This window comes from Limulus polyphemus, unplaced genomic scaffold (assembly GCF_000517525.1).
Source record: "Limulus polyphemus unplaced genomic scaffold, Limulus_polyphemus-2.1.2 Scaffold2147, whole genome shotgun sequence".
NCBI classification, from domain to species: domain Eukaryota; kingdom Metazoa; phylum Arthropoda; class Merostomata; order Xiphosura; family Limulidae; genus Limulus; species Limulus polyphemus.
In genome coordinates, this window is record NW_013667757.1 from 64390 (window position 1) to 90511 (window position 26122).

Here is a 26122-nt window from a genome sequence, read left to right on the forward strand (position 1 = left end):
TCCACTTCTCAAGCCATGCCTGTTATTAATCCCTATTGTTCTCTGAATCCCTGGCTTTCAGTGGGCGGTCAGTTTTTGTTGCTTGGAACATGTTTTTTTTATAACTAAACCAATTATTAACTGTAAATTTCAGTACCACGCTAGATAACAAAAGATTAGGGCTTAGATGCCTAACTTCAACACTCAGCCGGAGCTGAGTATTACTGGGTAGCCCAATACCCAGCCAGGACCTAATATCTGGCCAGGTTCTTGTGTATCCCTAGTTAAGTGATAAATGTTTATCATCGATCAACTGATACTTATGTATTTTATGATTTTATCAGTTAACTATAGTGTTAAAAAATTTTATTTCTACTTTCCTATTACTAACTAACTGCGATGTTTAATCATTACACATGGAAGTATTATTCTTGTGTCATCAGGTTAATGAAATAGCAAACAACTTTAACTATACATTCTCATATCATCTGCCAATATTAATACAGTGGTTAAGTCATATCCTGATAAATCTACTTCATAGTTTCTGTAACAATATCTTACCTCCTCTCATAAAAGCTTTGTACTGCCCTCTATTGGTGGAAATTTTTGCTCGCCACTAGCCTTTTAATTCCTACTTCTTTTTGCATATCTACATTTAAATGACTATGCAGCAACCCTCCACCAATAGGGGTGTGACACAACCCCTATCATAACTAGCACCCTCTCTAATAATGTACCTATTAAATCACTTCTTGATTGGCAGTCTTAGTGTACAGACGTGTTTGTTTTCACTCGCAATTTAGTTATTATATCCATGCATGTTTACTTTAGAATTTTTTCTGATTTAGTCACTACCATTTTCCTTCTTTTTTAGTGGAGAGTCGTGATTTAAATTTCATTATATACTCTCTCTTTCCTAAGTTTTTGTTTTTGACCTCGTGAATTATGCACTCATAGTTTTGGTTGGTCACAGTTATCACTGCTGTTGCTGCTATGGCAGATTTCTCATTTACATTTGTGGAGAGTGATAACGCAGTTGTCAGCTGTGGGAAGAGGACTATATTCTGTGGGGAACTGTACCATTTTTGGTAACATTCTGTGTGACCTGTTGAGTAGCCTGTCTTACCAGCACCTAGGTGTATCTCAGTGGGTGTGTGTGTGAATTAGGTTAGTTTGTTTTTATCTTCCTGAACATATTTTTCTGTCACATGTCATTTTGGGGGGTCTTACCTAGGCCTCCTTCGACCTTTGTAGCCATTGTTTCTTCAGGTATGTTATTTTTTTGTCTTTATCTCCTGTTTCCTTGGATTTTACCCCTGCTCTCTTTGGAGAGTAATCTGTGGGTCTTCTTTGGTTTTTCCTTCTTATCCAGAAAATGGGGTTCATGCTCATTGTTTTGGGAAATACTTGCATTCGGAGGTTGGTATGCTTTGTGCCCTGTTTATGTTGGCCCGTCATTTTCTTGCTTTTCTCGTACCACCTACCCACAATTCACCTCACACCTGATGTTAGTTAAAGCTGGATGAAACACATGAATTCCCACATATGTAAGGCTGGGTTCCTTGTTTCTACGATGGACTGGATGAGATATTCCAATGCCGCCACGTTTTGGACAGGAGATGAACGCCTCCTGTGCTTCCCTTATTTCCTACCATCTGCTGGATTTCAGTTCCTGGTAGATTCAATGTTGATTGTGTTGGAGATGGATTCTTGGTATGTAAGCTCATCTTCCCTTCCAGTACCCATTTTTGAGGGAGAAGGTAGAGGACCCTCTTTGTATCGCTGACCTGATGTGCAATTCCAGATGCTGCCAGGTATTGGTAGAGGTCCAACTCTAATTTACAGCTGTTGTGCCCTACCCACTCGACACCTAAGGGTCCCATTAATGATGAATACATTTGGTGGCCTGTCCATGTTTCTGTTCTTTCGTTTTAGTGACACTTTACTCATGAGCAAAGGTGTACCTGGCTCAGAAGTGGTGCAGTCTCCCATGGTGTGATGTTTCTAATTCTTTTTACACACCACAAGGTCTTTCTTTGGGTGCTTTCTGAAGGAGAATCATCTTCTCACCGACTCTTTGCCAGTTCATTGTAGGAATCTAGTTTTTTGTGAGAAGAGATAACATATGGTGTCAGAAGTTAAACTTTTTTGAAACTGAAAATATATTTCTTAATAGATACTTACCACTTCTCACATTTCCCACCGATCTTCCCCACTTCTGGTGTATTGGTTGACTTGGTCATGGCCAATCTCGAAGTGATTAACAGGTGCATTATTAGAGAGAGTGCTTGGCTAGTTAGAATAGGGGTAGTTTAGCACCCTCTATTGGTGGAGAGTTGCTGCATGATCATTTGCATGTAGATATGCAGAAAGAAGTGGGGGTTACAAGGCTAGTGGCAAGCAAAAAATAGACACCAATAGAGGGAAGTACTAATTTGGAATATATTTTCAATTTAGGAAAATGTTAACTTTCACTTTTCCAGATAAGTGGGGGGGTTAAAACATTAGCTTACATTATCATATGATTAAATGATAAAAATATTGGATGATTTTTAATAAACTCTTAACTTAAAAAGTTTATTTGTTGTTAGGTGCTGGTCATATGAGTGATGCTGTTGGAAAACTTCAGAAGGGTTTGGTGCACCTCAATCTTGCCAAAACTGGATTGACATTTAAAGGAATCGGTATCCTTGCACATTCTCTTTCTTTGAATCAGTCCATGTCTTCTACATTAACCTACCTCAATCTAAGTGATAACATTGTCAAGGAAGATGTGAATGTAAGTAACTAAATGTAGATAATGTGTGAAATGATATACCCTTACCAGTTACTGTCTTTTAGTAAACCCTGATGAAATCTTACCTCTCCTGAATTTTTCTTTAAAACATTTAGTCAAAAATATTCTTTAAGAGATCTATTCCTATTAAAAGTATAAAACTTGTATTTATAAGACTAGAATTGGAAACATAATTTAATTTCAAGTTTATCTATCTCCTTGTTTTCTCAGTATAAAATTCATCATGATTGAAACAGTACCCAGATCAAATCTACTTAAAGCAAGGAATCTATTGATCTAACAATATTTTAACACAAATTTCATGTATAATCTATTCATCTAATGACATTTTAACACAAATTTCATTAATAGTTTTATATCAGAAGCTGTTTTCAATTTTGCCCAAGCACATTCTATTTTGTGACATAGCTTGGAACGTAATGCAATTAACAAACAGTGAAGTATTTTTTCCCCATTTACAAATGTACTCAATATTTTAGTAAAAAAATTGTTTTAGAATTTAATCCAAAAAAAGGGTAATGATTAATTTCAAACCTTGTTCTTAGTTGTTTGAACATTTTGATGTTTTTATATGCAAAATACATCTGCTAATATCTTTCTTAATATGCCAATAATAATTTTTTTTAATCAAATTCACTGCATTTTTGATATATCAATTTTTTGATAGACTAATAACAAGTAATGGATTGTTGACATATATATTATCTGTTATTCTGACCACTTTGCATTTTTGACTGAAAAAATGTGTAAGGTAACATTTTAACTTGTATTTTGCTACTCCTATTATAACATAAATAAAAGATACTGAAGTGCTGCTATGAACAATATTAATGCTCTTCAGCCATTATAATATTGTCCTGTTAACTCTTTCAGCACAGACTCAGTCTGAGGGACTGACCTTGTAACCATTTTGTGCTTGTTATAGTTTTCATGCTATAACTTTTAAATTAGTGAGCGTATCTTCACAAAATTTTGCATATTATCAGTAAACATTATAAAGCTTTCGTATGGAAAATATCATATCTTTTTATTAAGTTTTAAGATTTCTTAAGTAATGTTTTTCTCATGCTTTTTTACTTTTTGAATGTTCACTATCCAACATGCAAAGTAATTTTGATATTAAGATTAAAAATACTTTTATGCATCAGAAGATTTTCAAACTTCACATGTAAAATCTTTACAACCTCCAGATAATTATCAAACTTTTTTAGAAATACTTTATATTTTATCTGTTATTTTCACAACTGTATCTCTGTACATGTTGGGTTAATTTGACCTCATAACTACCATAAAATTTAGGAAATAAATTTAAATTATGCCTTTTTTATTATTATAATATGAAAACACAAATGTTTAATCTAAATAGGTTAAATCTCATAACATTATACATATATATATATATATGTATTCTTTTTATTGTATTGACCTTTCAGCCATGCCTGGCTAACATTACAGAGTGGCAATGATATTGTGCACATGCACTCATATTACCATATCCAAGAGTGTAAAACTGTCCTTTACAAAGTGATCTCTCTTGGCAGTGTTTTAGTGAACTAGTACTTTATAAAATACTGTCACATTTCAGTTAAAATACATTATATATGTACAGTATATACATTATTAATATTTACAAATAAGTTCCTTAACTTATTTTTCTTAAAACATAGAACAGTAAATAAAAAAGTATTGCAAACAATTATCTCTTCTAGTTACGAACTTTTTACTTTTTTGCTGCTTGCCGTATGTTGCCAAGCCATGTCAAATTTTGCACTTGGAAGATGTGAAATAAAATAATTTGTTTTGGATTTTATATGTACATTTTGAAATAACCAAAAATCATAAATTATTATATCAATACCACAGAATTCCACTATAATTTATCAGGCTTAGTAACTTAAGCTGCAGTTGGGTCTAAAAAATATTAAATTTTGAGCTCAATAATGTCTTACCTAATTACTTAGAATCTAGCATGAGCAAAAAGAGTTTGACATGAAAATACTTTGCAGAGGATGAGAAAACCACTAGGGGGACATTCTGAGCTTTCGACTGGTTATACACATGTCATTTGGTGAAGTATGTGTATGAAAGCAGGTGTTTTCAAAAACTAAAAAGGTGGGCAGGGCCACCTTCGTTGATTCAATATATGTATCAATATCTCAGCAAATAGAAAAGATGGGTGGTTCTTATTTTACATTCTAGCTTGTCATTGTCAGTAATTTGAGTATCTAATTCGTAAGAAACTATAGACTTTGTAGTTTGACATCACAAACATCTAATTTGAACCAATGCTGCATTCAACATACCATGTGACACACAAAAATCAATATTTAGGATTTTTTTTAGATACTTACTTTAAATTAAGAAATTAACTAATGTATAATTCTAAGATTTGAATTTTAATCTACAATTTGATACCAAACTTATTGGCATACATTCATAAAATAGAAGTTCAATAAAATATTTATATGCAAGTCAACATAGGTGATTATATGGCCTTTGACTGTGGCCTGTGACCCTTGTTGGTAGGGTTAACTGATAAAATAAATAGGCCAGGTTTTGAAACATACATTTCTCTCAGACTAGCTATCTTTCATTTTTTCTTTATTTGATATGTTTTTCTGAGCCAGAAAGAGATATTTTTAAGCACATGTAATAAGAGGTGTTTTCTTCAAATTTAAAGATTTTCATAAGCATTTAAGTTAGTTGTACCAAATACCATGCTAAATTATTTTTGTATGTCAGTGTGACTACATGGTTTTGTAAATCATGTTTTTTTCATTCATTGACATGGATTTAACACACTAAATGTTTCAAAGTTTTATCTAGGGTCATTTATTACCACATTGCCCTTCTTTCACAATGAATTTGTTATGATTGTATTTTTACAAGTAGTGGCCTTTTCCCACTTATGTTGTTCATAATCTTGTTATCTAAAAACATATTTCTACAAATATATTTAAAATTACAGTTAAATTTATAAATGACACTCATTCAGTCTGAAAATGACCATTCTAAGTATACAACAGAACTGAATAGAAACATTATTGATGCTATATTTTTCTTATGGTAGTATCAATGTTACATCTGAAGTAAATTTTTGCATGTTTTATAGTTTTTAATTTATTTTTAAACTGTGAAACATTTATCTTGCATGCAATAAAATATTCAATTGGATTGTTAGAATTTCAGTTTTTCAACATAAGGATAACAGTTGTGTTGATAAGTAGAATCCACATCAGTTTTCAATGAAATGTGATAAATGTATAATGTTAATTTGGATAGTATTCATTGTCATTGTTTAACTGATTAGTGTTGACATAGTTTGATATTGCATCCTCAGCTTATCACAAATAACCAGCAAAAGCAAATATATCTCACATTAGTTGGGTCAAGTTCATCTTTTGCAGTTAGATGGTGGTATATTAAATCATTCTTTGGTTCAAATAAAATAAGTTACAATGTAACTATTTAAGGATGCTGACCTTAACTGACTAAAGCATCTGCTTAGTAAGTAGACATGAGGGTTGAAATCCCACATGGGTTTCAATTTTTACTTCTTCAGGGTGAGTTCTCTCACCCTCAGACATTACTTCAGTTGAATTATTTAACAGCATTAATTAGTGAATAGTATTTATCTACAGTGGCTAAAGAATAAAAGTGGCAACAACTAATTTGTTAAGATACGTTTAATTGCATGCAGCATGGTAATGTTAAACAAGTGTACACAAATATAAAATTTTCTCTTAAGAGAGAAATAAAGATATATTTTTTTACATAGAACATAAGATATCAGTATTTAGTTTTTAATATAAAACCTACAACATAAATATATAGATTATAATAGTAATTTATTTGTTTTTTTATAGAACTTGTATAACTTTCTTGCACAGCCAAATTCACTTACACATCTTGACCTCTCCGGGACTGGATGTGCAATGGACACTGTGAGTTGCATCCCTTTTCATTACTTGTAATATGGCTACTTTATGGTTACTTTTTTAGTGCATTTAAAATTTTCAGGATCAATAGAATTCTAAATACAATATGTTTTATACTGTAAACATGATTATTTACAGAACAAAACATCTCTTTTTTTTTCTTTTTTTTTCAGTCTTCATTTGTAGTATAATTGAAGATATTTTGTAATAAATAATTTTTGCCATCTTTATTTGAATAAGGCAAAAATGCAATGCTGGAAACATTAAGTTTCTTTCTTTCTTTTTTCCACTGATGAATTATGACAGTAGAACTTGATTATTTCTCTCACTATGAGCTCGATAAATTTGGCTGAGTTCGTGACCTCAAATTGACCTTTACAGTTTCCATACTTCTAGTATGTTTTGTATGTCATCACAAAATTTTGCAAGCTTTCAGTAAACATTGTCTTTTGTAGAGAAAAAATCTGAATTTTTTAAAAAAAGTATTTTTACTAAAAATTTCTCTGTAAATATATTGAACCAAAGTGTTTACTGCTCCAAGTGCAAAGTTATTCTCATATTAAGATTAAAAATACTTTTCTTCATCTGAAAATTGTCAAATTTCATTTACTTAGTCTCTAAAACCTCCTAAATATATTTCAAATGTTTTTTATTCAGTAAAAACTTAAATTTTATCTGTTATTTTCTCTGCTTTAATTCTATACAATTCTATACAGTCAATTTGACTGACCTTGTGACCATCATAGAAAAAATGGAATAACCTAAATTACTAATTTTTTCTTTCTAGAATGACATCAGATTGTAACAGGAAGCCACAATTGTTTATCTTAAATGTCTTAAAGCTTGTAGCAGTATACACCTGTTTATATTTTGTTATATTTTGATTGTCCTTTGAGCTCTATCTAACTAATAATCCTGCCAACACAAGTTGTAAAGCACTCGGTGAATGTGGTACTAGTGCGTATTCCAGCCATTATTACCCTGTCAAGGTATTCGCAAGCTGCTCACAAGTGTACCTCATGAATAATTTTCATATTTTTTATTCTTTATTTTACCTATTCTAACCTGATAAGTTTCTAGCTTTTATATTTTAATTAGTTTTATAACAATAAGTAAAAAATACACATTAAAAATTAAAAGTATAGTCATTACCTGTGTCTTCTTTTTTTGTGCTTTCAACTATCAATGAAATTTAATCCTACTTTTTTATACTAATGGTACTAGTACAATAAATAATTTTTTACTTAATCAAATAATGCAACTAAGAACACAGAATAATAACATGTAAACAGCAGATAGTGTCCTATAACTAGCATAATGTTTCTGGCATTCAAACTATACAATCAGAGCTGTTAAATGTTCAGCTAACTTGTGTATAGATTTCTCATAGGAATAAAGTTTGAACTGAAAGCGAAATTGAAAACTTTCTGTGCAGAGAATAATGTAATATAATATGTTATCTGATAGATTAAAACTGTGGCTTTCTATTGTTTATAAATAATATAATATTAAACATCAGAGAGAACTATAAAAGAGAGGATGTGGCAGGTGGGAATTGCAAGAGTCTGATTTTATAGATTATGGATCTGTAATCAAATAATATTGAAGGTTATAAAAATTATGTTTTGAATGAGTAATAATTATATTATAATGAGTAATTTACATGAAATGCCACACTTCTCAGAGGAGTGGTAAATAAATTAGAGAAGAGGAAAGACCCGGAGAGAAAATATTGGTTCTCATACTAGGAAAGAATGAGGATTTTATAACATATAATATTAAAATTTGATTTATTAACTACATTTTCATGCCAAGTTTATTAATATATTATGATAATAAAATAGTTTTATTAAATTTTCAATGTAACTATAAAAAGTCATGACATGCCGATTTTGACTTACCTGTGGCAAGAGGGTTAAAATAGTTACAGACCATACTGCATTGTAGTGGCTACTTAGTAAGGAAAATTCCACAAGTATGTTAGCAAGATGGATTTTCACAATGAATTGTTGGAATGTAAAGCAGAAAATTCAGCAGAATAATGTCCCTCAGAAGTTTAAAAACTGGAAGTATATTCTGAAAATGATGACTTCCTCAAAACCTTACATCCTCCAAAACTGTGAACAAGAAATACTGGTTTATGTTTCAAACCATTTGTGGGATTGTTAGTTTCATGATCACCTTTTGTCTGATCATTTGGGAACCTCTAAAACATTAGAATTTAAAACAAAAAGATCACTGGCCTGGTATATTGAAAGATTTTAAACACTATGTATAAACTTGTTACATATGTCAACTAATGAAACTATAAATAAAGTGTCCTTGTGGCTTAATGATTCCAGTGCATCTTACTTGTCTTTTGGAATTTTTAAAGATTGATTTTTGGTATATCTACCTACTATATGTACATAATTTTATCTATAGATTATATTACAAAATTGATAGAATTGTCTCATGTTTGTAATGCCACTGCTCACTTAGCTGTTGATAAGTTGGTTAAGGAAATTGTTTGTTGGTTTGGTACTCCTAATTACATAGTTTATGACTGAGGTACCCAATTCACTAGTGAGGTTTTGAAGAAGCCCAGGTTCTTTTAAAAACAGAACATAGAATGATTACAGCATTCTGCCAACAGGTCAATATTACTGAACAAGTTAACCAAAACCTTAAAATTATGACTCAATCCTATCTTCATAAGCAAATAATATGTAGGATGAGTGTTTACACTTCACATCTTTTGCCTTGTGAAGTTCACTACATAATAGTACAAGAGAAAGTTCTTCCATTGCTTGGAAGTGATCTAATGTTCCCCCTACATCTGTCTCATAACCAGTCTGATGATGAACTTGAGTATTGAGGGATATCTAATTTAACCTTATCATCATGGGTATCCTTTACTGTGCATGACACAAAGATTTTGTCTTACATTCAAAATTTTATTCAACTACTTTTTGTTTATGTTATACCAATTAGTGTAGCATAATATCTTAGCTAATAATCCATATTTAATAGTATATAAGTTTAAGTTCTTAATTCTATAAGGCAATATTAAAAAATATCCTAAATTTTCCCTAGTGTGACACGTGACACATTTTCTCTAGGCTTCTCCTCTTTTCTATTTTATTCACCTCTCCTTCAAAAAGTATGAAATTAAATGTAAATTACTCCATATAAAATTGTTATTGCTCAGACAAACCAATTTTGTTTAGTTACATAGTTATCAAATAGAAAATCAGATCCCTCCTGCCACATCCACCTGTCACATCCTCTCTTTCAGGGCTTATTAATAGTTCTCTCTTACATTTAATTATATATTACCTATAACCAATAGAAAGCCAAGGTTTTCATCTATCAAATGACATATCTTATAACATTGTGATCTGAAACTCAGAGTAGCAACATCATTTCCATGGGAAAGTTAACGACTAGCTTGGATGAACTTGTAATGGCTCTTGTCACATAGTTATAAAGCCGGAAAAATTTTGAGAGGTAAATTAATTTGTCTACTTTTTCACTTTCACTCAGAGTACAAGATTTGTTCCCATGGGAAAGTTAATGACTAGCTTGGATGAATTTGTAATGTATCTTGTTGCATAGATAGAATGCCAGAAAAATTTTGAGAGTTAAGGGAAATTGTCTACTTTTTGCATGTTATTAGTCTATGTTCTTTGGTACATTATTTAATTTAATAAAAATTATTTAGTGCATTACTACCATTATAAAAAATAGGGTTAACTGTCATCAACAATCGACAGCAAGAAAATTTTTTTTTTCCCAGATGTTTGTAGGAGCAGTCCAGATTTGGTGCTTAGCTATCTTATGAACAGGTCTTATGTTCTTCAAGCAGGGGGTCCACTACTTCCTCATAAATCCAAATGTGATGCGGTTCCATCTTTGATCCTTGGTGGGACAGTGTTCCATATCCTCTCCATAATTCCATGGGTCAGTGGAATTCTCCTTGCCCACTTGGTGGGGGAGTAAAGACAACTATTTGTAACTCCAGACTGGATGAGTGCTGGATTATGGTGGAGTATGGCATATGATCCCATCAATCCAGGCCTGGGAGTTTGCCTCTTGGACTTTTTCAGGTTGATCAGAAGGATTGTCCACGTTGGTGTTGCTTTCCTCCTTTCATAAATCCAGTGGTTTGAAATGCATAATTCTGTGGTTACTGGCAGGGATCATATCACAAAAATATATATATCTGCATTCCAACTGCCCTGGCCACCTTAAATCCAACCCGTGTTGTGGAACCTTGGCTGTTTGATCGGGCTGGACCATTATACTTGTATTATATTCCACCCTTTTCAACTTCCTGTAGTTCTGGGTGAAGAGCATACCTGTTCTGAATGTAGTGCAGTTTTTCCACTTTGATACCACTCTTGTGGTACATATTTGTTCTTTGCAAATGCTTTCTGTATGATCTCTGTCCTCACCAGCCCTTCCACCTTCACAATGTGGGATTTTAGCTATTAATGTCAGTGGAGGTATGTATATTTTGGAAGTTATCATTTTCCTAGACTGAAAATGTATTTCCAAACATACTTACCTCTACTGACACTCTCCCTCCCTTCCTCCCCATTAAGAGCCAGTGTTAGTGACCGAAATGAGATAAGTCACAAAAAAGTGATTTTTATTGTCTGCATACAATGCTCATATACAGTACCTGCATAGAGAGTGTGTGAAAGCCGGTGTAAAGTTTTGCAAACTAGATATTGCCAAGGGCAGTCAAGTGGGGTATATAAAGTCTGGGGCAAGTGAACACAACGTTAGATGGCAAAGATGAAGTTCGGGAAATAGCTATTAGTTTCAGTGGAGGTAAGTATGTTTGGAAATACATTTTCAGTTTCGGAAAATAATAACTTTCTTTATATACACTGGTCACTCCACCATATTATCAATGTGTGATTCTAACTATTTGGATGTGGAGTGAAGTAGCAGGATTATACCTAATAGTACAACCAAAAACCATTGTTTATGAAGATTCAAAATAACAAAAAATGAATTGACACCTGAATCATACAATAAAGAGCTACAATATTGTTACTCTAATAAAAGCATAACAAATTTAAATGTAATAAAAAGAAAATCTTACTATAGGGTGTGTTTTACATATCTAATTTGATTTTAACTAATCTCTGTTACTTAGCAGAACATATGAAGTGGGTAGAGGTATTTTTGATAGATACTAACCTTTCCACTGAACCTCTCACCCTTCCCACTTTTGATGTGTTTCTTTTGCTTAATGAAGAATACGTTTTTGTTGAATCACTAGGGCTCACAGGGTTTACTGTGCATGGAGGATGTATTACCATTATATCATCCGCTTATTTATGGAGGCTCATGGTCTAATGATGATCACATAGGCTGACACAGTCCATATTAGTACATGTAGGAGTTGTAGTTTCATTCGAAGCTTGTGACTTGCACAAAAATCTTCTCAACAGGTGTATTAAATAATAGCTGTTTGTTCTGTGGACAGGTCAGTATCTATCTTACATACATTATCAGGTAAGGAAAATGTGAACTTTACCAATACCTAGCTTTTAATAGATAAAATATCTCTAATTTATAGATATTTGGAGCTCTTTTAAGAGGGTGTACCCAGAAATTGGCTGTCCTGAATCTTGCTAGAAACCATTTTTCTACCAAAAAAACTAAGGATGTGAATGTTTCACCTTCCTTTAAAGCATTCTTTTCTAGCACAGTAGCTCTTGAGCATTTGAATTTGTCTGGAAACAAACTGCCACTTGAAGCTCTAAAGTAAGACATTTTTATGGTGATTTCAGAACTTGTAATGTTTTTATCATTTACCACCTTATGTTATTCTTGGGCAGTTAAAATAATCTGCCTATTCATAACTTATAATTTCTGAAATGCCCACCTATTGCAAGTTGAATATGAATATCCTTACAGAAGTTTTAGTAAAGGAAATCATGCATGAATAAGATATTTAGAAAAAGAAAAATACTTTTAAATAAGTTTTTATTGTTAAAATTCAAAATTCGTTAATCTTTTAGCAGCTGTAGTTCCTTTGTATCTTAAACATTTCAAAGTCACTTTAAAGATTTTGATAGGTTATAAAATATGAAACCCAACAATTTGAATGCTTTTGGAAAGTCTGATTCCCCAAATTTGTTCTCTCATATGGCTTTGTAATATCATAAACAACTACATATAATGTTGCTAAATAGTGTACTTAATGAAAATGTGGAAGTTAATATAAATAAATTGTATTCTTTAATACATGATGAAATATGATAAATATTGTGAGTGAAATGTATCTTGTACATTTACAGTATGTATTACCAATTTTTTTGTATAAATGGTAAAACAAATTTAATACTCAGAGATTTTCATGACATCAATGTATAGATCCTTTGTGAACCAATTACTGAACAAAATTAATTTCTCAATGAAGAAGATGAGTTTATTTAAATTAGTTTATGTAACATAGGGATTGTTTCAAACCAATTCTTGGAAAAAGTTAGATAATAATTTTATAACATTTTTCTCAAATATCTTTGTAAATGATTAAAATATACATAGAAAATGCAAACATAAATTACGTGCTTTTAATAAATTGGTTTCTTAATATTTAGTACTTGGATTAAGTACTACAGGATATTGTAATTATGTTTCTGAAAATCTATTCTGAGGTGTAACCTGTTTATGACGGGGGGGGTTCTAAATCCTAGAGCCATGCTTCTAGGGCTGACATGCAACAAATTTGCCACTGATGTAGTTGTGGATCTTAGCAGCTGTGAATTGAAGTCTGAAGGTGCTCAGGTTCTAGAGTCATGTCTTCCTAGTATTAACTGTCTGTGTAGTCTGGATATTAGTGATAATGGTAAGAAACAAATTTAATTTATTTTAAAAGGCTGTTATTTACTTGTAAGTATATAACACTCAAGCACTGAAAATAACGGATACTAAGGTAGCAATGAGACTGCTATGTGAGGATCTTTTTATTCTCAATGTTTCGACTACAAGTCTTCTCCAGGAGATTGATCAAAACATTGAGAATAAAAAGATTGTGCTATAGCATTCATAGTCTCATTGCTACCTTAGTATCCATTTATCAACATGAATAATACTCACTGAGAGTAATATTTGCATAGTTAATTGTCTGTAATGTTTTGATATTAATGATAACTACAGAGAAAAAATTTGTTTCTGTTCTATTGGCATTGAAATGCTGTAGTCAATTTTCATTAGTTTTCATTGTCTATGTACTAGACATAACTAGAAGTACACTTGTTTCTATTATATTAATACTTTCAAATTCCAGCTGCTCATTTGGAAAAATAATTTCTTTCTACTAAGTGCATATACTGTATGTAGTGTGGTGATATTAGTGAAAGTTGTAAAATATAGTGTTTGATTATATTAAAATAATGTATGATCCCAAGATGGTAATATGCCAGTGTCATGTCACCTTTGCATTCAATGGCTGTAGAGTATTTGTGATATAAGGAAGGTGAAACAGAAATAAATGGTTTTGAGTTTTTAGAGTTGAAAACTTTGTGTATGTATGAATGTTTTTTAGTACTTAGAATACACATGTAGTGAATATGAAGTTGGAATTTGTTAAAGAAAAACTAGGTTCAGTTTTGATAACAATTATTAAACATATTGGATGAAAAACTAAGAAAGCATTATACTATACAATTTTTCACAGGTTAATGTGGAATCTTATAGGTTAAAACTTAAAATAATCACCTTTGTGGAATATTTATTGATGTTTTGCTGTATTAACATTTATCAAATTTGTTACCACATTCTTTAGCTTATAATTATTTTATAGCACATATTTCAAAACTGTTTAGTTCTAGCAGATATTGTAAAATGGAGCAGTATAAAACTAAGCCAATTAACAATTAATCTTAAATCCTCAAGGAATAGCATTATAACTGGATAATTATTTATCAGTGAAACATTTGAATGGTAATCTCAGGAAACTTTTACAGATGGTGAACTACCTGTTGTATTATCTTTTCTTTTGATGACATTTCACCTCTGTTGCTGAAGTCTTCTTGTTCTTGTTTAGTTTTTTTTTTTTGGTCTAAAAAAACCCTAAGCATAGAGACTGATATGCCCATAAGTGAAAAGAAAGATGTCAGGTAGTTTTAGCTTATTAAGCATTAGTAAAATATTTTTATGTTTGGATGAGAACATAATTAATTCTGGTCAAATTCTTAAATGATGAGACTGAAACTGGATAAAAAGTACATATAAATACTGGTAAAAATTGTTTGGTGATGAGACTTTAAACAAGGAAAGTTTTGAGTGAAAGAACCTAATCTTGTCAAACAGATGATTAGATCTTCAAAACTCACAATTTTTATAAAACAACAATTACTTTTATACACAATTCTATAAAAATGAGTTTGTTTCCAGTCTCCAAATTACTAAAATACAATAACTTACTGTACAGGATAAAAAGTGGTAAAAAACCCAAATGAAACTGGAAAACAATCTCATACACTCTACATGGTTCGATTTATACTATTGCGTCATCCTCAGGAGACTAGAAACAATCTCATTTTTATAGAATTGTGTATGAAATATAATTGTTTGTTTTTAAAAATTATGTTTTTAAAATTGAACATTACACACGTGCCAAAATTAAAAAAAAAAGGATGATTAGATATTAATAAAGATGTGAAATGAATTGAAGTAGAACTGGATAAAAAACTAATTAGATACAATTAAATTATTCAATGATTGTGTTGAAAAGTTTATGCAGATTATCTCCTGGTCTTTGTAAACTAGAATGTCTGAAAAATTGAAACATCCAGGATTGGAAAGTCCTTGAAAATTATAAGTTGTACTTTAGCATTGGAAAAATTTGCTTTCATTCAAATCAATGATCATAATGATTTTATAGACATGTATATGATAAATATGTCAGGCTTGTCAGTTTTAAATATTGTACTTTGTAGAGAAATAAGAGGGTGACCCTATTGATCAACTCTGTGATGTAACACATAGTTTAGATAGCAGTGGTCCTCACAAAGAAGAGCATGAATAGTATAAAGAATTTATATGTCCAATAATGTTAATGTAAATATCCATATCAATGTAACTGAAGGTGATAAAAAGAAAGCTTTATCAAAGATGATTTTATTTTTTCAATAATAAATATTTCTTCTTTAAATGCTTTACCTCAAGCTTAAAATCCATGAATTTTATCACAGAAAAATAGAAATTTCAGTAACTTTAATAATGCTATCAATAGCTTTCTTCATTAGTAAAAATGTATTGTGATTTCTCTAATGTAAACCTATATGTGCTTTATGTCTAATAATTAATTTTCTTAGCGAGAATTGAATCTAGTGTCTATGTGTCAGTTTTCAGGAATATATATATTTATATAATTTGTATACACATATAACAAACTGTGTTTTAAAGTTGCATTTGTAGCTTTGTGATCAACATGAATATGACAAGTGAATGGTCAGTAGTATTTTTCAGTGTTTACAATAACATGGCACAAAGTGTATGAACTTACCACATTCTTGACTCTTTCCATACAGACATCTTTTTCTGCAGATGTCATGAGGATTTATTGAGTTATGTTAATTAAATTAATTGAAATTAAATTAAATGTATATTATTCATTATACTATTGTTATTACTCAGGCAAAACATAATTCAATCTTATTTGGTTACAAAGCCATAAACTAGAAAAACAGACCCCTCTTGGCACACCCATCTATCATATCCTCGATTTCAAAAATTACCAGTAGTTTTCCCTGATGTTTAATACCATATTATTTATAACCAATAAAAAACCAAAGTTCTAGTCTATCAAGTGACATATACAAGTTGAGTATTGTCTATTTTGCTTCAAGTTCAAAGTTTATTCCCACAGGAAACATATCAACAAGCTTAGCTGAATATTTAATGGTTCTTATTACATAGTTAGAAAGACAGAAAAATTCTGATAGTTGAAGGACATTGCTTTGTACATGTTATTACTCTGTGTTCTTAGATGCATTATATAATCAAATAAAAAACTATTTAGTGCAGAAGTACCATTAGTATAGAAAAATAGGGTTAAATTTCCTTGACAGTCAACAGCAAAAAAAAAGAAAAGACCCAGGTAAGTACTATCCTTCTTTTTCATGTGTATTCATTATCGTTTTATTACTCTGTGTTCTTAGATGCATTATTTGATCAAATAAAAAACTATTTAGTGTAATAGTACCATAAGTATAGAAAAATAGGGTTAAATATCCTTGACAGTCAACAGCAAAAAAGAAAAGACCCAGGTAAGTACTATCCTTCTTTTTCATGTGTATTCTTTATTGTTATAAAAGTAACTAGAATGTAAAATTCTAAAACACACCTCCTCTCGCACTTTAGCTTTATCCCGACAAAAGTTTCTTTTCTCTGCCCATCTAAGCATTGGCATGAATCTTCCTTGCTTGCTTCAGCCTTCATATCCCACTATATTGCCCATAGCAATTTTAATCTTGTGTTTCTCTCCATCTGCGTCAATGTGTCCCCTATACCACATCCTTATATAAGTTTCCTGGTCACTTTTCTCGACAGCAGAACATTACGATGCTGGTTTTACCCGATTGCTGCCAGTTTCTCTGATGTGTTGTGTAGCTTTAGTTATACCTATGCTTTGGACAGTTGTTTTTCAACCTGTCTTTTTGTATTTTGAGTTTATTTTCTATTTCTTTTAATTAAAAAAAAATTCTGAGACACTTCTGATATGAATTCTCACATTCACATCTCTGAAAGGGAGTCTCCTTGGGCTCCTGATCTGCTACCTCTGGAGTCTAGCATTGCCTGGGCATTGGAAGGAGGCCCCCTTTCCGCAAAGGATTTCCAATCCCTCATCTTCAGAGAAGTAGAGTCTTACATGAGGTCTTATGTTTCTTTTCCTGCAGGCTCAGAGGCTGAGCTTGTGGGGGATCAGGGGTGAACTGGTGAGAATTTTAGACTATTTTTCTGGCTCCTTCCTTTGCTTAGACAGCTAATCATGAGCCTAGTACAGGCATCCCACCTCCTACATTGTTTTTGCAACTAGTGCATCAAATTTGTAATGTCTTGAGCATTTTTCCTGTGGTTTACAACTGTTTTCCTTCTTTGTTGGGGGAAGTCATTCAGCTGATTACCTAGTCTTTCCACCTTTGTCAGACATTGCTGTGCAAGCTTGGAGATTTGCGGATGAATTAAGAGAGGGTGCTGCCGTGCTTTGTCCCCCCCCCCCCCCATTATTGGGGAAGCTTGCCTTAGCTTTCCATTACTTGGAAAAGCCAAACTTTGATTCTCAGAGATTAGATCTTCTTCTTCCTATTTGGAGTTCTATGCCTGATGCATCTATTCATCATAATGCAACTCAGTTTTTCTGGATTCGACTGTCTCATACTACATTTTGCATTTTTGTCTTCTTTTCAACTGTTGTCTAAAGCCTTTCATAGGTCTCCTACTCAATTTTCAGAGGAACGTAATCACTTATTGACTTCTACTTTGGTTATATTATCAGCTTCTGCTCTCTACTTTGTCTCTTGGTTGGTTTGTTGTTGGGATCTTTTGGTGAGAGATGCCTTCCATAAGGGTGTTTGACTTCCTTCTTCAGCCATTAGAGATCTCAGAGAGGCTCCTTTTTTCTGACAATCGATTTTTGCAGAAATTCCACATTCCATGGAATCTCAGGTGGATGTGGCCCATCTCCACTCTTCTCTTTTGATACTTATCTGCTTTTTCCAGTCTTCCACCAGATGGTTTACTACATTTCTTTTTCAGCTTTCCAAACAAGGGAGATTCTGCCCTTATCAACAGGCATCCTCCGCTTGTGTGGAACACCAATAATGGCATTGGTAACTACCCTATGGAGTCTATTACCGTGTGAGCTTGACTCTGATGATTTGTGTCTGTATGGAAAATCTTTGCCACTGATCAGTGGGTCATTCAGATTCTTACCAGAGAGTTGGTTGTCCTCCATTGTCTACCATACCGGTTTGTCTTTCCCCTCCCCATTCAATTGGCATTCACACTTACCATTATATGGATGACTGGCTTCTTCTCATCACTTTGCAGAGCTTCACACTCGAGCTCTTTTATTGGAAGCTGCGAGAACTGGGTTTCTCATCAAAAAGAAGTCTATTCTTACTCCCATGTAGTACCTTCTCCATTTAGGAGTATTTTTCAATTCATGTCTCAGTCAGGCCCAACCTTTTCCTCTACAACTTCAGGCCAAGGAACAGGCCATTCTTCTCATACAGTTGTCCACTTCTCCACACATTCATGTGGTTCTATCTCTTTTGGAGATGTGGGCATCCTTGGAATCACTCATTCCTTTGGGTTGGGCCCACATGCATTCCCTTCAGTGGTTATAACGGGACCAATGGAACATTTGCACAGATGCAATGTACTGTCCGGTGACCCTATTGGCTTCCAGCCTGCTCGATCTTGGCTGGTGGTTGAACAGGGGCAACATGACAGTAGGTGTCCCTCTTCTGTCCCCATGTCTCAGCTAAACAAATTTTCATGGATACTTCTCTCCAGTGATAGGGAACTTCTGTAGGGGATATAGAATTCCAGGGCCTCTGGACAGAAAAGGAATCTTCTCACCACATCAATACTTTAGAAATTCTAGCAGTTCAACGAGCTATGTCTCGAGGTCTTGAATTGTCATGAGGAAAGGTGGTAATGCTTCACTCAGACAATTCCACAGTGGTATCCTACATTTCCAAACAAGGGAGTACTCACTCCAGGTCTCTTTCCTTTCAGACATTGGATCTTCTCTTTTGGGCCCACAATCATCAGATTGTTCTCCTTGCTGTTCATGTTCCACATGTTATGAATTTAGTAGCAGATCAGTTATCTCATCCTAACAGAGTTCTTCCCACAGAATGGATGTTTCATCCACACATTTTTCATTGGATCTGCTATCATCTCAGGATGCCTCAGAATGATCCTTTTGCTAATCACTGGAATGACCAGCTCCCATCCTTCTGGTGTCCTGTATCTCACCCTCTGGCTTTTGGCATAGATGCTCTCAGCCAGGATTGAATGAGTTTTCATCTTCATTCATATCCTCCAATTTGTGTTTTATCCATGGTTCTTGCACTGATTTGCACCTCATCCTGTCAAGATTATCTTGTGGCACCATATTGGCCAGGTCAGTCTTGGTTTCCAATCCATCAGTATCTTTAGGAGTGCCAACCTCTTTTGCTTTTTTTCTGGCCATCCCTCTTGCATCAGTCTTGGTTGAGCATTCTCTTAAGGATGTTAGGATTTTATGTCTATAGCTGGTTGGATGTTACAGCCAAAGAATTGGATTTAATGTGTTCTGGGCAAAGTGCATACCTGTTCCAGAAGTAGTATGGACCCTACTGGTGTGCTATTACTATATCTCATTTTAACACACCTCTTTTCTATGCAGAAGCTTTCTGTGTGACCCTTGCCCTCACCAGCCCCTCCACCTTGTCAATGTGACATTCTAGCTATAATGTGTTTAAGAAGATAACATTTTCCTATACCAAAATGTATTTCCAGTAATATTTCTCCTCTCACACTCTTCCCACTCCCTCCCCCCCATGAAATGACTCTTTTTGGGTCTGTTAAATTGGAAAATTGAATAGGAAGTAATAATGGGGAGCGTATATACAGATCTGTTATAGGGGTGCATTGATGTAGGTGGAGAGAATCACAAGATTTATAATGTTATGGGGAATATAGTGGGGTATAAAAGCTGGAGAAAGCAAGGTAAAATTCTGACCAATGCTTAGGTAGGCAGAGAAGAGAAACTTTTGTTGGGATAAAGCTAAAATGTGAGAGGAGGTAGGTATTACCGAAAATACATTTTCAGTGTAGGAAAAATTTTAACATTAGGAACTTTTTAAGCGGCTCACAGTTACCCTGTGCCTTGAACTAATTTGATAGGGTAATGTGAGCTACACATTTTCTAAGTAATTTACAACTTGTGTGGTGGGATTATTAATTAGACACAATTAAAAGGACGATAAAACAATAAAAGTTAAGCAGAAACAGATGTATACTATTACGAGTTTTAAGCTGCTTAGAGTAAATAAATGTAGTTTCATATTACAATTTGAAGTGATTCTAGAAAGACAAAGGGTAATTTAGATTTTTTTATATGTTTTTATGGTGGTTATGAGGTTGGTCAAATTTACCAACCTTGTATAAAGTTAGGGTAGAAAAAATAACATATAAAATATATAATTTTACTAAAGAAAAAACATTTGAAATTTATTTAGGAGTTTTAGAGATTTTGCAAATTAAAGTTGACAATTTTTAGATGAAGAAAAGTATTTTCACTCTTAACATGAAAGTCACATTGCACTTGGAGCAGTCAATACTGTTACGTCTCTGTTCGTTTGTTAATTACTCGTAAAAATACTTTCCCAGAAACTTCAGCGATAGAAGTCCTTTCTTAAATAAAACTAGTTTATTCTTTCTGAATACAACTTTGCAATACACTTAATTTCCACAGTTACTTTAACTTAAACACACACTACAATTCACAACCAACGATTCACGCACTTTACTTACTACCACGCTTGACTCAACTGTCCATCTCTATCTGTCTGCAATTCAATTTTTTTCTCGCGTGTTTTATATTTACAAAATAGAGGGTGTCTGGCAAACACTTGAGCCTTCAGGAACGTTCAAGATACTCATTATGTGTTACCAGCATCACATGAATTCCGCTGTCGTAACAATACTTTGACTCTATATATTCACAGAGAAATTTTTAGTGAAAATTTTTCCTTAAAAATCCTGAATTTCATGAAGATATACAAAATGTATTGGAAGTTATAGTATGGAAATTGTAAAGATCAATTGGGGTCACTAACTTAGCCTATAGTGAGAGTGTTAATAATAATGCATTGAGTTTTGTGTGTGTGTGTGTGTGATTGAAAAGAAGGTTTTATAGCTAACTTAGAACGTAAGGAATTGACTGAGAGAAAGCAATATTATTTTATTATTTGAGGTGGAATTATAATGAATTCATTAACATCATTATTGAAATGAAAACCTAAAAAAGGAATAATAATGAATGGAATGGTTTCAGTGATTAAAAATACCAATAATGAATACCACCAAAAGGAATAATGCTGATAGGAATAGTATCAAACAACTTTTTTTGAAAAGGAACAGCATCAGATAAAATGTTATTAAACAGACTTAACATTGAAAGGAAACACACATCAAAAGGATTATATCTGTCATGGATTTACTATAATATATCTATTTTAATATTGATGTTTGTTTAAGTTTAATTTATATTTAGAAATGTACAGAACTTGTACTGTGAAATCCGTATTGTAGAAAATTCACGAGTGTAAGAATCAACAATATGTGTGTGTACATAAACACACATATAAGCTGTAATTTTGAGAAACTCTCCTCATACCTATAGATATAACTAACACAGTATGTGTTATTGGTTTGCTATAAATCTTGGAAGCTATAGCTGTGATTGTTATAACACTTATTAATTGGGAACTTCAGGTCTGTGACTAGAAATATTTATAGATTTCAAATATTACAAACCATTTAACTTCAGTGGATTCACATCAGACATTAGCATTTTTACAAAAACATTATATAACTTCGGTGGTGGATAAATTGGCATGTGGCCGGCAAAGACCGAAGAACACTGAGATAACTAGTTCCCTGTTAAGTGAATTGTATCTACATCTAATCAAAATTAATTCACTCATTATTAACCCTCAATAAGATATCAAGGAAGTTCCAGACAAGATAGAAGACCAAATATTGTTTGTAAGTTTGTAAAACTTTTGTACATAGATCATTATTTGTACTAACCATTATTGTAAATCGTGTTGTTTGTCTATTAGAATATATTTGTAAAAAAATAAATAAACTGTATGTATCAATCTTGTTGGCAAATATAAATTGGATACATATTGACATTGATTTAATTTCTAAATCAAAATTATCATTTGACTTAGTCTCAGGCTATTTGAAATTATAATATCTTACGTGATTATTTGGAGATTTGTCTGGGGTAAATTGTAATACATAACATATCCTAAGAGCAACATTTAACGAACAACACTGAAACGACTTATAACAAAATTATAGATTATAGATTTTCACATTATCTGTGTAAATCCTGTAGAAATTATATGCATACCTCTGAGAAGTTATTTGACAAAACTTTCACCTTTTATTAATATCCATGCAAAAAAGGCTGAAAAATGAAATCAACTTAGCTCAAGTGAAAATATTTTGGGATGTATTTTTATTACTAGGTTAGTAGAAACAAGCAGAAAGTTTTTTCATTTGTATTTTACTGCAAGTCAATAAGAAATTGTTTAGTTGTTTAATTTAATTCATTAACTGATATCTATTTATATTGTTATAGTATTTCTTCAGGGTATTTTATTTTATTGGATATATATCTAAATTATTTAAAAAATCTGTTGTGAAAAAAGTCATGTCACATGGAATAGTGTTTGAGATATGTTTGTGGAACTGAAATACACTTAAATATTAGTGATACAATTTTTATGGTCTTCTCAAAGTTCATAAATCTGGTTTTCTTCTATGACCTATTGTCTCTGCTTATGGAGTCTGTAATTTCAACTTAGGCAAATATCTTGCATGGCTATTTTCTCCTTATGTCAACTGTGTCTCATCATTTGGCAAAAATGTAGTAGAATTTTTCACAAAGCTTAGCTTTATCCTTAGCTTTCAGTCTCACAAAACATTTCATTTTAAGCATGAAACATTGATTTCACATACAAGATTATTACCTTGATGGATGTATGTGACTTCAACAACAGATGTACTAGAATGGAGATTGTGTTTGAAGGTATATGGTGTTGACTGAAGCTTGCGACAAATGTATGTTATCTAAAGAAAAAATTGTAATGTAAGTAACAAAAAAGCATGTGATGATAAATGTTGTGGAATATATAGTCTTTTATTATGTTGGATTCACAGAACAAAGTTTTCATAAATTTTCAAAACTAAATAGATTTTTAAGTGGAGATGCAAAAAATGTCAATAGAGTTGAGTAAACTACTTTAAATACATTGTTGTTGCAAACTAAGGAAATTAAAAATGACACTGCAGTGATATCATCAGTTTCAGAAAGTTAATTTTCATTCTCAAAAGTATGATGAATTGTTAAGTGAAGTACAATTAATCCTGAAGTAATTAACTGAATTTAAAAAATGAAGTCAAAAAGTAAAAATCAAAAAGGTACTGTTATCTATAGAGGTTGAACAGTATAATTACAACCAAATTTTGAAATAGTAAGAGTAAATGAAATGATTCAGATAGATACAGAATAATAGTTAAGAAGAGAGTTACTGCTTTACATATTTCAACTGAGCCCAATGTTAGAGAAATATCATACAGAGTTGGGAGAAAAGAATCAAATTCCCAAGACTTATAAATGTAAGATTAAGCAGCAAGCTCCAATGTATGAAGGAGAAAAGGAAATTTACAATAAAAGGTTCAGGCATTGCTAATGAAGAATATAACATTTATACAAGTGAACATTTGTCACAATTTTTTAGAACTATTTTATAAAGCAAAACAAGTGTAAAAGAAAAAAAGGCATAAATTTTTATGGGTTAAAAGTGGTAGAATCCATTTAAGAAAGAAGGAATTACTGAATGTTATACTTGTAAAGAGTGAAAATAATCTTAAGAAATTACAAGTTAATTTCATGATAGTAAATAACCTAAACAGCTTTGATAGAAAGGAAATAGATTTTGATATAATGGGTGATTACTCTCATATTGATTAAATTGTATATAAAATAAGCAAGTTATGGAATTATGAATATAATATGATGAATTTTATATAACTGTGTTATGAATTTGTAATTTTATCTTCAGTTGTGATTAGTAATTTAAATAGGTTTAATTATATAGAAACAAATTCTGAAATAATAAGTGAGTATCTTGATATTAATCAAACTTGACAAATTCTAAGTGAATTTTCTGGTTTCTTAATATATATTATATATATATAAATGCTAAAAGTTAAAGAAAGAATATGGATGAAATTGTTTGTGAATTACAGTATATAAATACTGTATATGGTGTTTGGCTTAAAATAATGATATAGTGTTCGATACTAGCTTTTTAAATGAAAAAAATGTGTATGTAAATGATTTATTTGATTTAGTTTATTGCAATAAAAATAAAATAACTAATTTAAACTTATCAACAAGAGCAACAGAGAGTAATACATTAATAGATTATACTACATCTTATTTTGAAAAGATTAATACAGATGTTGTTTTGTCTTTTATAACTGATCATTATGCTATATTTTGTTTAATTGATTCTTGTAGTATATCAGAAATGAAAGAAATAACTTACACAAAAATTGATGATATCAATTAAAAAATTAGAAAATGAATTAAATATTATAAATTGGGGTAAGTTATATAGAATCCAGGATGTAAATAAAATTTATAATTTTTTTTTAATTTTGGAGTTATAATAGCTGTTTACCTGAAATTACAAGAAATGTATTGTATAAAATAGAAGTAAGAATAAGAAATAGAAGAATATTTATATAAAAATAAAATTAGAATATAGAATAAATTGGCTTATAAAGCTAAACTTACTGGTAGTTCTGATGATAAAAATAAGTATAATATATATATATAAATAAATTGACAACTATAACTAGAAATGCAAGGAAATATTATTATCACAGTGCTCAGTGTGATACTAAAAGTAAATGGAATTGTATTAATAACATATTAAACAAATCATCAAAAATGGAAACTATTGCTAACATTATTGTGGATAATGTTATTATAACTGATACTTTAACTAAAGCAAATGCATTTAATTCTTACTTTATTAATGTCATTAAACAGTTGGTGAAACGAATTTACCACATTGAAAATAAATGCGAATTTCAAAGTTCTGTTAATAATTTAACAAGTATATTTGTGAAGCCAATATGTATAAATGAAATTATTTATATAGTAAAAAATTTCAAGAATACCAAAACAGTTGTTCTTGATAATACCTCGGTAGAAGTTATTTAAAAAATTCATCATATTTCTGTGCCCTAATAATATACATTAATTTAAGTATTGCAAGTGAAATATTTCCAAATTCATTGAAAAAGGCCAAAATTATAGCAATATAGAAAAAGAAAAGAATGATAAAAATCAATGTAATAATTACGGAAAAATAGCTGTATTGATTGTATTTTCAAAAATAATAGAGAAATTGAATTATAATAGAATATGTTCTTGACTTTACAAAATTTAGAATTCAAAGCAACTAAAATAGGATAGAAAAAATATATCATTTAAAAACAATGTTTTGCCACTGTCAACGTGGTATCATCAGGTGATGCCACGTTAAAAGTGGCAAAACATTGTTTTTAAATGATATATTTTTTCTATCCC

General features: G+C 31.6%; 1 protein-coding gene across 2 annotated transcripts in view; it reads left to right on the forward strand.

Moving 5' to 3' along the window:
- The window catches only part of LOC106466089 (F-actin-uncapping protein LRRC16A-like), an 88308-nt gene that overhangs the window by 52205 nt on the left and 9981 nt on the right, over positions 1–26122 (forward strand). The window contains exons 5-8 of one of the 2 annotated variants that reach the window (XM_022394042.1): positions 2571–2758; positions 6643–6720; positions 12290–12477; positions 13374–13564. In XM_022394042.1, the coding sequence (XP_022249750.1) occupies positions 2571–2758; positions 6643–6720; positions 12290–12477; positions 13374–13564 (645 nt within the window). The remainder of the gene's footprint in view (positions 1–2570; positions 2759–6642; positions 6721–12289; positions 12478–13373; positions 13565–26122) is intronic. The other variant, XM_022394043.1, reaches the window with a different exon arrangement.